This window comes from Gorilla gorilla, chromosome 6 (genome assembly GCF_029281585.2).
Source record: "Gorilla gorilla gorilla isolate KB3781 chromosome 6, NHGRI_mGorGor1-v2.1_pri, whole genome shotgun sequence".
Lineage (NCBI taxonomy): Eukaryota > Metazoa > Chordata > Mammalia > Primates > Hominidae > Gorilla > Gorilla gorilla.
Window position 1 is genome coordinate 21,424,487 of NC_073230.2, and position 12,039 is coordinate 21,436,525.

General features: G+C 37.0%; 1 protein-coding gene across 6 annotated transcripts in view; it reads right to left on the reverse strand.

Annotated features, from left to right (window-relative positions):
* Positions 1–9,000, reverse strand: part of ETV1 (ETS variant transcription factor 1) — a 97,490-nt gene extending 88,490 nt beyond the window's left edge. Inside the window, exons 1-5 of one of the 6 annotated variants that reach the window (XM_019031593.4) lie at positions 8,779–8,995; positions 8,484–8,680; positions 8,222–8,353; positions 7,297–7,384; positions 5,850–5,897 (exon numbers count right to left, since the gene is read on the reverse strand). In XM_019031593.4, the coding sequence (XP_018887138.2) occupies positions 5,850–5,897; positions 7,297–7,384; positions 8,222–8,266 (181 nt within the window). In that variant the 5' untranslated portion in view covers positions 8,267–8,353; positions 8,484–8,680; positions 8,779–8,995. Of the gene's footprint in view, positions 1–5,327; positions 5,816–5,849; positions 5,898–7,296; positions 7,385–7,893; positions 7,996–8,027; positions 8,102–8,221; positions 8,354–8,483; positions 8,681–8,778 lie in introns of those variants that run through there. The other 5 variants (XM_063708391.1, XM_019031592.4, XM_055392204.2 and 2 more) reach the window with 5 other exon arrangements.
* Between the last annotated feature and the right edge of the window lie 3,039 nt (positions 9,001–12,039).

Sequence of the window (12,039 nt, forward strand, 5' to 3'; positions counted from 1 at the left end):
TTGTTTTACTGTTTTCTGTCTTTTTGCTACGTATCAATACATATTATCAGAAAGAAATTCATAAAAATATTAATCATGACCTATATGTCACAAACTCACCAATTCTCCTTTTTAATTTTAATACTTTTCTTAACTAATATTGCCTTAGGGATGGGTAATTTTAAATATAGCTTGCCTTTATGTTATGCTTATTTTTAACTTTCAAATGAAATAATAATCATTACTTAAGAAAAAGTAAGCGATGAAAAAGTTTCCAAGGTTGGCTGCAGGGAAGCGAAAACCCTCCTATTCTTACAAACTATGTGCCTGTTGGGTTTTCTTTTAAAGCTAAGGAAAAAGTGGAAGAATTACAAATAAAACAAACGTCAAGTATAAAAGGGGTTAATATTTAATTAAAACCAGTTCTATCCACTGTAACAATGACCTGGAGCCAAACAAGGCGGAAGATGTATGAGTCATTCTTTCTGCCCGTGAATGAGACAGCTGATCTCCTCAGCAATTCCTCAAGACAAGCAGGCAGAACTGGAGTTCTGCCTCCATTCACAAAAACACAGTCCAGCATATGAGCCATGTGGCCCAACCACAATCTTTTCATGTCACACCCTTCCAGGGAGCTAAAGCAAGTAAACTTGGACTTGCAATATAAACACACCAATTTTATTGCTCTGTCTCAGAGCTCAGATCCATTAAAGGAACACATTTAAATAAATGACAAGTTTACAAAGTTACATACATACATACATATATATATATATACACACACAAATATATACATGCATCCCGCTTTACAGAGTAACTTGTTACAGAAACTTGCATGTATAAAACTAAGGAAGAAAAAAGGAAAAGGAAGAAAGATGCAAAGAAGGTTTCAAGAAAGGGAAAAGAAAAACCATTACAGAAATGCCTTATTTTTCTTGCCTATTATCCAACTATTTTTATCATAAGAATACTGTAGATTGTTTGCTGAACTTTGTAGCATTTCTCTTTGAATCAAAGAGTTAGAAACAAATTTCTTGTGAGAAATTTAAATTTTATTTCAAATAAGAAGTAAAAAAAGAAAAATCCACCTTCCTACAGTGGTATGCTGTTTAATCCTAAATTGAAGCTACAGGCCATGGAACAAAATAATCATGAGTCCACTAAGCTTGGTTTTATACCACATCCACTTTTAACATTAAAATGATTGTACAAATGTAAAAGCATTAATCATGCAGAAGTATAAACATATTTAAACATACAAAAAGGAGGCAACTTTCCAATGACAAAACACCTTTAATACTTGATCAAGGCATTATTTCCATATTTCTATATTCTTACTATAACAGTAAAGTTTTAGTCGTTGTGTCAAATCAGCTTCAATTCCTAACTAAAATTGACCTGCAGTAACTTGAAAACTTAAGGGAAGCTGAGAGCCAACTAGCCGTTGTTTCTAGCCAAATATTTTCTCTAATGCTACAGAGGTCTGACTATTATTATTTTTTATTATAACATTATACACAAGTCAAAGGGAATAAAGTTATACTACAAAATGTAACAAACTGCACATTTCCTATAACTGAAATAGAAAAGCTTAGCAATATTTTATTTATTAGGATCCTCTGGAAAAACTACACTATACTATACCAAATCCTATTTTTCTGTTTTTAAAAAAATTTTCTATTTTGTAAACAAAACATGGATGAAAAAACATTTATGCAATTCCAATGAATGTTTAGAAATAAAATATACTTTATCTGCTGTCTTTAAGTCAAACTCAAATGAGAAGTCTTTCTCTCATATTTTAAATTATTTTCTAGTACAACAAAAGGAGGGGTGATAGCCCATCCTCTCCCCACCCACACACACATGAAATTACTGTTGTTCAATTATAAGAAATTATATGGACTTCTGTAATTCAATGCTTAATTCTAAATTCATGTTTTATGTAAACCACATAAAATAATGTAGTTTTTAAAGGCTTTAATCCTTATTGCACCAAGTGGGGGAAAATAATTCATGAGCACATAACCAATTTTATGTTCCATTAAAAAAAAGTGGGATTTCTGAAAAATAAAAATGAGTGTATTATGACTACTGTATATTGTGGATGACATTACACATAGTGAGTAACAATAGCACATATTACTTATGATTTTGAATATAAATTTAGCATCAGCCATTAAAGCGAATTGAGGGGAAAGTAATGACATCTCTGCTTTTAAGTCGACCTGACTGCTGTTGTTTGAAGGTCACATAAAACCAAAAGGAAAAAACCCTTATTTGTATGATGTAATAAGCTTTGCTGTAGAAAGGTTGTTCTTGCAGATAAAACTCCTACTCGAAGTGTGGCGGCAGCACTAAACTTGACTCAATACACAACCACTGAAAAACATTTTACCCTGAAGACAGAGAATATTGTTGATGAAAGTGAACCTGAAAGAACATCTAGACCGGAAACAAAATAACAGTCAACAGAGCAGCTACACATTTACATCAGATATATACTGAAAAGTATTATTTCCCTTTAAGTTGTATTAGTAGGTGAGCTTTAAGAAGCAAATTTGGAAGAATGCAATCCTGTCTTAATTTTTTACATCTTTCTATTTTTCTGGATACACAAGAGGTTCCATTTTAACTATGACTTTCAGGTTGTTAAGAATAAGACATCACCATGATGTTGATAGAATTGATATTTAAACTCATTATTTCATGGGATCAAATAATTGCAATTGCCTTTCTGTCAGTAGCAGTCTAATTTGAAAGACAAAGAATCGATAAAGAATTGCACATAGTAAAATTATAACATAAAGTGACTATGGCAACATTTTAAAATTGGCATATTCCCTGACTTTTTTTTTTAACTACTGTGGTTACTGAAAACATTAACTTTTCAGTTTTCTTCAGAATAAGATAATTGTTTTAAACTGTGTTTAGATGTTAAAAAAAAAAAAAACAACCTTTAAATTGCAGTGTTATTTCTTGGGAAATGATATTAATGTAAAGTTATATTCTCCACCAACATATTTTAATCTCTGTATGGGAATTAACTTTCTTGGTAGAATGCAAGTGTATTTTTACAGAGGACTTTACTGAACTGAAAATACTGGTCCCATCCCAACCCTTAAACAGTCCTGCCTTATCTATTCCAACTTCCCCTTAGAAATAAAAGAAATTTTATAATCCATAATAATTACCCATGACTAATCCATATGTTGCATTTGGGGTAAAATTTATGAATAGTCTTACAGAAAAAAACAAACTAAACATGCTAAGATATCATTTCACAAATATTTGAGGACTTTTATAATTTTTCAAAAACACAATTATCATATGACATATGACAACTAACTTGACTCTTATGTCTAATAAGGTTTTTAGACCTGTTTAACTTCCCAGTGGAATTCCAACTCATGGGAGAAACTTGATTAACCGCCAATGATCTTTTTTAAAAGGGTCAAGATGTCTTAAAATTCCATGGTCACTTTCTTGGCTATGGAGCATTATGAAAAGAAATATGTAAACGGTTCATGGTCTGCCAATTTGGCAATGTTTTAATTTCTGGATGTCCAGAAAGACATAAATGGACACATCTCACTACAAATAAACTAGGGTAATTTGGGGATCTCTTCTTAGCTAATACCGTTCAAGAGGTGGGATAAGTCAAGTTAAAATATCAGTGCAAAATAATATATTTAATTTCTCAAAACAAAAAAAAAGTGGAGTCTAGAAACAAGAAGTTAAAAAGATCACTTTTCTCACTATTAGATTTTAAACATCACATTAACAACTTTTTACTTACATCATGATTAGATAAATTAACATAAACTATTTTGAAAATGCTTAAATTATTTTAAAATGAAATCTTATCCATAGTTTGTAAATAGTAGTCCACCTAGGAATTCATATAAAACACTCATGATTAATTCCTGAACTTAATTGAAATTATAATTCTTTTCTAAGTAAAGGTCCATGTTCTTCCAAATACATTGATCATTTTCTAGGTTTATTTTTTGTAGTGCTAAATCTTCAGGTTTGATTTACAGGTATGTTAATAATCCCAGAGAAAGACTATTCTCTGCAGAGTTTTAAAAGATAAATTTGGATAAATTATTGCAATCACTTATCTGAGCTACAAGACACAAAACAAGTCAAAAGTTAAAAAAAAAAAAAAGTACTGAAACTGATTATAAAATGGTAAGAGTCTGTCACAGATTCCACATTTTAAAATTCCAGGAACAGAGTTGCTATGCACATTCAAAATCTGCCAGCAAGTGCACTGACTTGGAATCAATGAGATTTAAACATCTAAGAACCAACAAACCTTCCAGAACAATTAAAATAGATATTTTAAGTTATTTTGGAGAAGCAGTTAAATTCTCTCATAAAGGTAATGTTCTCACAACCTTTGACTTTGCAAAACTAATAGGCATAAGTTAATACAAGAATCTCCACGCAAATTTTCCTTGAAAAACTTATATCTGAATTTGACTTATGTTGCAATAAAAAGTAATCTATTGCAGTAAGTTTCATTTACACAGACTAGCAAAATGATCCTTAAATATAGCCAAAACTTTCAGTAAGTCTTACCTTCATTAACATATAAATACAATCATCCTTTCAAAGGACTATCAGGAAAGCTATTTAACTTTAAAGATTGATAAAGATTGAAAAAGCTCTTTGGAGAACTAGACTATCAGCAAAACAAAGAAACTTATTTTACATGCTAACAGCAACTTGATCAACTGCATTCAAGACCACCGATAAAACACATCAGTCTGCCTCAAAGTAGCTACAGTAACACCTGGGTTCCATTTAAAGAGACCCACTCTCTCCTTTTTAACCATCTTAAAATCTGTTCCAAAATTTGCATGTTTCCCATATAATGTGAACACACAAATAATACTGTTATACACTCAATGCTTAAATATCTATAATTTTTCTCTTTGTATTTCCCACAAACCACACCATAAAATTAATGTTTCACATGTTTATGCCAAATCCAAAAGAAAAATTTCAAATTATGAATGCCAAGAAAAGTCTCTCAATATTAGGCATTTTTGAAGTTGTATAAAGCTTTAAGAAGCAATCTCATTTTCCTATAAAGTTGCATATGATAAAAGACATAACAGAATGGACCACAAAATTTTAACAAAAAATAATTCAAAATAAAGGTAATGCCTTTAAATGTATCCTTGCTCTATTAAATAAATCCTAATAAAACTGACAAAATAGCAAAGGTCAATTTCAACAAACATAACATGAATAGTAACACATGGAAAACATTTTAAAAATCCTCATATCTCCCATTTATTTTAAACCCATAGATTTCCTAAGTATTAGATACACACCTAACGTTCTGTGTTGTGAACAAGGTGGAAAGAAGACACTTGCACTTAAATCTTGAAGCATCCCGTCCTGATGAACCCAGAGAAACTAATTTCTGCCATCAGAAAAGTCCTCCACCAGAACACCAAATAATGATATGCGCTGCTCTAAAGGAAACAGCAAGCCAGCCGGGTTCTGGCTCTAGGAAGTCTCTGGAGGTACAATAATATAAACCTGATCAATTGCAATTAAAATCTGAACAGAGGCTTAGAACTTGAAGTCTTGGTGCATTAGTTCTTGCCAAAAGCAGATGTGATTGTGAGCTGGAAGCAATTTCTCCTGGTAATTTGTGATGACACTGGGTAGTACAGCCCCAGAGTCCCCAAAGACAAACTCATCAGAGGCTCTAATGTATGCATGACACATGAGGTGGCTCTTTTAGAGCTCAATTAATTGGGCTGAATATTAAGACAGCAAGTTCAGGACTTCATTTTTTTCTCCTTCTAGAGTTGCTTTCCCCCCTTTTAAAGCAAATTTTGCCTTACCTTCTGCAAGCCATGTTTCCTGTAATTGACTTAGATCTTGAAAGAGTTCTAAAAAACAAGTCAAAGACATAAACATAAGATTTGCAAATCTTTAGTCTTCATTAAATGGAAATGTTTGTCATGAAATTGGTATTAAATATAAATTTAATTTCAAGAGACGCAGTCAACATAAAAATAAAAAAAGAGGCATAACTTAAATATCTCAATAATACTGCCTACTTTTCATGCCTATTAAGCAACTCTTTAAGAAATTATTTTAGTCAACTAAAAAATAAAGTCAATCATCTTTTCTTCTCTTTAACAAACAGCTTAATAAATAAGCTCAGGGATACCAGAATTCACAAAAAGGCTGAGGAGAATATGTGTCTGTTCACTGAAATCTTTCTTAAATATGTTTAACTCTTGCTAAAATAGTAGTAGGGGGAAGATTAGAAAGACTGAAAAGCATTTTATTTATATCTTCTGAATCTTACATAAAATATATAATGGTACATGGTACAACTGTCAAAGTATTATGTTTTCAACTTCAATACCTCAAAACTAAAAGAAACCACGTCAAATACAAGTTTTTAGAGGAAAATTTCTACATTAATAGGTTTATAAAAGTCAGAAAGATAATTCTCTGGCACCAGGTTATCATCAAGTTCTAAACTATATGGTCATGTTAGGGAGGGAGGGAGGGAGGTATTTAAATAGTATGAAGATTTGAGGAAGTTTCAGAATTGAGTATATCTAATTAAAATTGCCAACTAAACTTTGATAATTAAATCTAAGTATATTAAGTTTATTATGAATGTCCTCATATGGCTAAAATAATTTGTAACATACTGACATCCTAGCAACAGTTCATAAAAAGAATCTGCAAACTAATTTCCCAAATAGTATTAAAATTATTAAGGAGGCCTTAAGTATGATTCAGTGAACACATTATGGTCGATAAACAAGGTATTATGACCTCACAATTTAGTCATCAAAATTACCCTTGAAAATTCTGTTAATAGTCGATGGTTTTAGTGTAAAGGAGGTGGGAAACCAAACAATCACTAATACTGTTTAATTTGTAATAAAGGAGAAAGAAAAAAGTAAGCAGTGTACATAACTGCTGAATTTGTCCCACTGTACTGGATATTTTTAAATTGTTATCTTAGTGAATGGGGTGAGTTATATGCCACATGGACAAAGGTATTTAAACACAAAACAATGATTAAAAGAAGGTTGTCATTGAGAAGTTTTTATTTCCTTCTTTCATTACTTTGCGATAGGACCATAAAATAGTCTCCCATGCAAACTGCCACATTATGTAAATCGTTCCAAGTTAAAGTCTTAGTTAAATTCAGTAATTTCAAAGTTTATTATTTTTAAGATAAGACTGAAGTGCTCCTTTTCTTTTAGCAGGGTGGAGAGTGTAGGTAAAAAAATGGGGATTCAGCCCAAAATCAAACCTCACCTTCTGAATCATGAGCCAGATCTCTGTTAATGAATTTTCTTTTCCTGACATTTGTTGGTTTCTCGTTACAATTTCTCCCACGCTGACTCTACAAAGGGAAAGATAAAATCCTTTAAAAGAATGTAAACCTCAGATCACACACAGGCACACGCGCGCACACACACACACACACACACACAGACATGCATACATAAGTCTAATGGATCTTCTCTGAATAGAAAAATAGAAGTCCATAGTATCAACTCTAATATTCATTTTCTCACTTAGTTGACAGTGAAAGCTTATGTTAAGCAGGCAGGGAGAGTTGCTTCCCAGTGCCGATCTTAGCACATTACTATTTATCAATCATATATTCATGGTATCTCATCATCAAAACAACCTTAAGCATTTACACTTAAAGTTGTTTTTAGGCTGGTTCAATGCTAGATTAAAACAGTGGGTTTTATTCTCTCTTGGACAGCCCCTCCTCCCCACCCCACCCCCCCACAAAAAAAAGCAAAAAGAGTAGAGAAATGAAAAAAAAAAAAGAGAAAATGAGAAAAAAAAAAGAAACAAAAACACCCCATATAAACAAAAAGTGTCAGCATTTGTCTCAACTTCATTCTTTTCAATGTGGCAGACAAACCCAGCCAAAAACTTTGAGTGCAGCAGCTGCTGCTGCCCTCCATCTCCTCTTCCACTCATGTTGGGCACTTTAATCAGAAAAAGGGGTCTTAAAAACAAAACTATGCCTTATCCAAATCACTGAAAGGTAAGCTCATTTTGAAGACTGGGCTTCTAGAAGCAGAGTCGCCCTACAGTGGCAACAAAGCAGATAAGTATCTGCAATCCCAACCCCCGTGCCCCCTCCCTTCTCATTTTCTCCCTCTCCCCACCCCCGACGGAGTCAAGTTTATAAACAGCAACTTTCAAACTGATCACTCACATTGGTGACCATGTAAGGCACTTGCTGGTCATAAAATCCATCCATGCTGCTGCTCTTCGCAAATCTCAGCTCAGTATTTTATATTTTGAGCATTTAGCTGGAGATTTCCTCAGGATCTGGACTTCTATCAACCTAGAGGGGAACAAGATGGCTTTTAGGCTTAAAAAAAAAATTCATGAATGAAGCTCTTGAATTTGCATAGCTAATTACCCTCCGACAGTCCCATTCACAAAAATAACCCTCCCTACACCGCCTCCTTCACCTGGATCCAAAGAGAGCCAACAGAGTTCACAATTTACATATTTTCGGTAGTAGCAAAAATCCGAACAAGAGGCGATGTATTTATTTACACTCTCGATGTTTCCCTGCGCGGTCGGTGTACCCCGGGCAGCTCTGATTCGCAAACGTGTGCAAAACTAGCAATGGCGATCAACGAGACTTGCTTTGCACCTAACGGGACTAAAGAGACGGAGACACCTCTTTCATCAGGATAGTTTTTGCGACCCACAACCATGCAATTATCTGGAGAGACATAAAAAGTTGTTGGAAAGACCCACCTGAAGGCCACGCTAGGCGAAAGGCTGCAAAAACTTCCCTCCAAATTTAATAAAAACATTAATTATAGCCCAGCACTTCCCCCTTGGAAGCCGAAAGCGCCTCTGACAGAGCTCAATTCGGTGGTTTTTCCTCTACTTCTCCTCCAGGGGCCTCCAATCCAAACTGATGGATCGCTGCCTCCCATTGGCTCCGCGTCTCTTTCACAAGATCAGATTTCGGGCTGTCAATCAGGCGGCTTGCTGCCCCTTCCCGCGGGTCTCCCTCGCCCCTCTGCCCTAGGGGGTGCTCGGCCGGTAGGCGCTGGGTCCTCAGCCTGGAAGCGCCACGGAGAGACTCGATTTCCTCTGTAACCCGCTGCTTATTGTTAAGGCGCCTGGGGATACTCAAACCGTGTGTTTCGAGTCGCCAGTTCCCATTATTGGGGTGTTAGGTCCACTATTGGGCTGGTTTCCTTAAAGTACTGTTGTGCGGTTCTGGTATACACTTAGAGCCGCGATCCACAAAGCCCGTACCGCCTTATTCAGCCGCCCTCCCCTCAGGATCTCCAACCCCTCTACTCTTGCCCTGACTAGGAGCTCACCTCGCTCTCTATTCTCATTCCCATCCAGCTTTTGGCCCAATTTATTTTCCCGTTTTTCAAAACCCACCATCACCATTATGGTTTATCAAAACATTTTTTAAACAGTCATCCTCACCTAAAATTAGATCCTATCGTTCGTGGGACAGAAACATAAAGAATCTATAAGGAAGGCACCTAGGAGATGCAGAATTGCTGATTAGCAGAGGTTGTGATGGGAGGACAACAGAGCAAGCTAGGTGAAAAAGTATAAGTCAAAATGGTCCCTACGTGTGCACTGGGAAAAGGTACTTCCAGTCCACTGTGGCTGTGGGGAGTAGGAGGGAGGGTTTGGGGTTGCTCGTATATCCTAGGACCCGCACGTTTCCTGAGCTTTTGTTATGTATACACGGAGGCGGAGGGTGTCACTTACTGTACTTGACGCTTTCACTTCCTCTCCAGCTTTTAAACAGCCAGAGCCCAGGGTTGGGGGCGAGCGGTGAGATGGCTCGGGTTTCAAGGACAATAACTAGGACGTTAAGAAGTGAGGGCTGCATCTCTGAAGCCACTTGCCCTGATCCTCCTATGGGACTCAGAACAGTAAAGCGTCACTTTAAGGAGCCAGTGTCCAACAGCGGACGGGAGGCCGGGGGGATAGGACCAGGGACTCAATGCTGTTGAAATTCATTTGTGACCAGAACTAGTGACCAAAAGACGTTTCCGGCAGCTGTTCCGCCCGTTAGGAAACGTGCTGCAGTTCTCAATTTCTGTTTGAAAGTTTCCTTCCTTAAATAGAACGTTATGGAGACACATTAAAATGGAGTGTAAGAGCGCACAGCACTCAACCCCGGACCTGGGCAGGAGAAAGATCTACTTGAAAAACAAGCAAACAAACAAACAATCGACACTTGTTACTGGGAAAACAACCAATAACTATGGACAGCAAAGACAGACCCCGCGCATTCCCTGAAACTACTAAATCGGAGTTCACAACGCGCGCACCTATAAGCATTTTGAGCGGGAACTGCATTTTAACCCCGGCCAAGGAGAGCTTCCAGAAAGCGCCTGGGCCCCGAGGCTGAACAGTGAAGCTCATGGGTACTATCTGAGGGTGCAACCAAGCAGGGGGTCAATAACAAGGGTCCTCCACCACCCTGCACTCCTGGAATAACCCAGCGCCTGTAATCTGAGCAACAGTTTCCAAAGACCTTCTCTGCAGCCCGAGCCTGACGGGTATCCAGGGTAACCGCGAGGGGGCGGAGCTTCGGGTTAGGTCCCGGCGAGGTTCTTCCCGCAGCCAATAACGAGCCGTAAATCCCCAGCCCATTGTTGTTTATTGCTGACCCCTCAGCGCTCCGCTAGGAGATTGGCCGCTTTAGGGAAGGGGGCGGAGTCCCGCCCGCCCCAACAGCCACCTTTCGTCTCCATTCACAAAATTCCGGCCCTTCTTGGTCACGTGGTTGGGGGCGTGGAGGGGTAGAGGAAATGACACAACAAAGGCCCAAGTATCCCAAACCACAAAAGTTTTTTCAGCTCGCTGCCTCCTCTTTGTCCTGTCCCTGAAACAGATACTAGATGAGAAAAAAGAGGTTGGGGTCTGGGAGTAATAACAAGAGAGAAAAAAATTAAGACCGAAATTAAAGGAAGGCTCACGTGGGGATAATTCCGGCGTGCACTGCTTAGACAGCTTTTGCACTAGAAGAAAGAAAGAATTGAGAGTGGGGAGAAAGTCTTAAGGACTGGGAACTTTTGCTTGCTGCTTCAAGCCATTGCTTTTAAAGGTGCAAACTGTTCGACTGTAGATGGATTTCAGTTTTTTCACTAAACATTCTGTAATTTTCATTTCTACCTTTTTTTGTATCCCACAGTGTCTTGTTAGTTTTTTAAAGCTTTTATGTATTATTAGTATTATATATTTTTAGGAATATTGATGGTTTTCGCTGGCCGATAGTTTTAGTTTCCATTTCCAAAGACTTCTCACTCCTTCGCAGGCCCCCATAAGCTCTGCGCCCCTTCTCCCTCCCTTTAGTGGACTGGCACTCTCAGGCGCTGCGCTGTTAGCCTCCGATTTTACTACGTATTGCGGTGGCTTCACATTTTCCCTTTTGAGTTCTTTAAATGAACTCATATCTTTTAACTCTTTGATCTTCATAGTAACTGAAAATGATGTTCTCGTGTGAATAAGCAGCTAGTCTCGCTACAGCTCGGTTTTGTTGAAACAGCCTAAAATTTTGAGATAAATGTGTCCCTCTTGCCTGTGAACGATTGAACCACGCTCTTTTCTTTCTCCCACTTTCTCTTCTGTCCTTTCTCTGCATTGATACTTACTGAAACACTATCTCTTCTGTCCTTTCTATGCCTTGATACTCAGTGAGACACTAGCTTCTAGTTTGGCTGTTGTTTATCTTCTATGGTTGGCACTGGGAAAAACCAATAGACCCACTTGCTGAAGACAGTGGAAGGGCTGAAAATTTGTTTTTCAGAAAATGTAAGATCTTAGAAAATATCTGCAAAGGCAGCTGTTCTGTCTACAAGACAGGAACATAAAAAGCTGGACAAAGTTTCCACTACTTTTTGAGAATGTCTTTAAAACATCAGTTTAGTAAATGCCAGTCCTTTTGAACGGAAAATTTCATTTTGGCAGGATTTCAGGCATAGAATGGCAGAGCAGAGGCCAAGAGGCTTTGACATTTATTTACTTGTA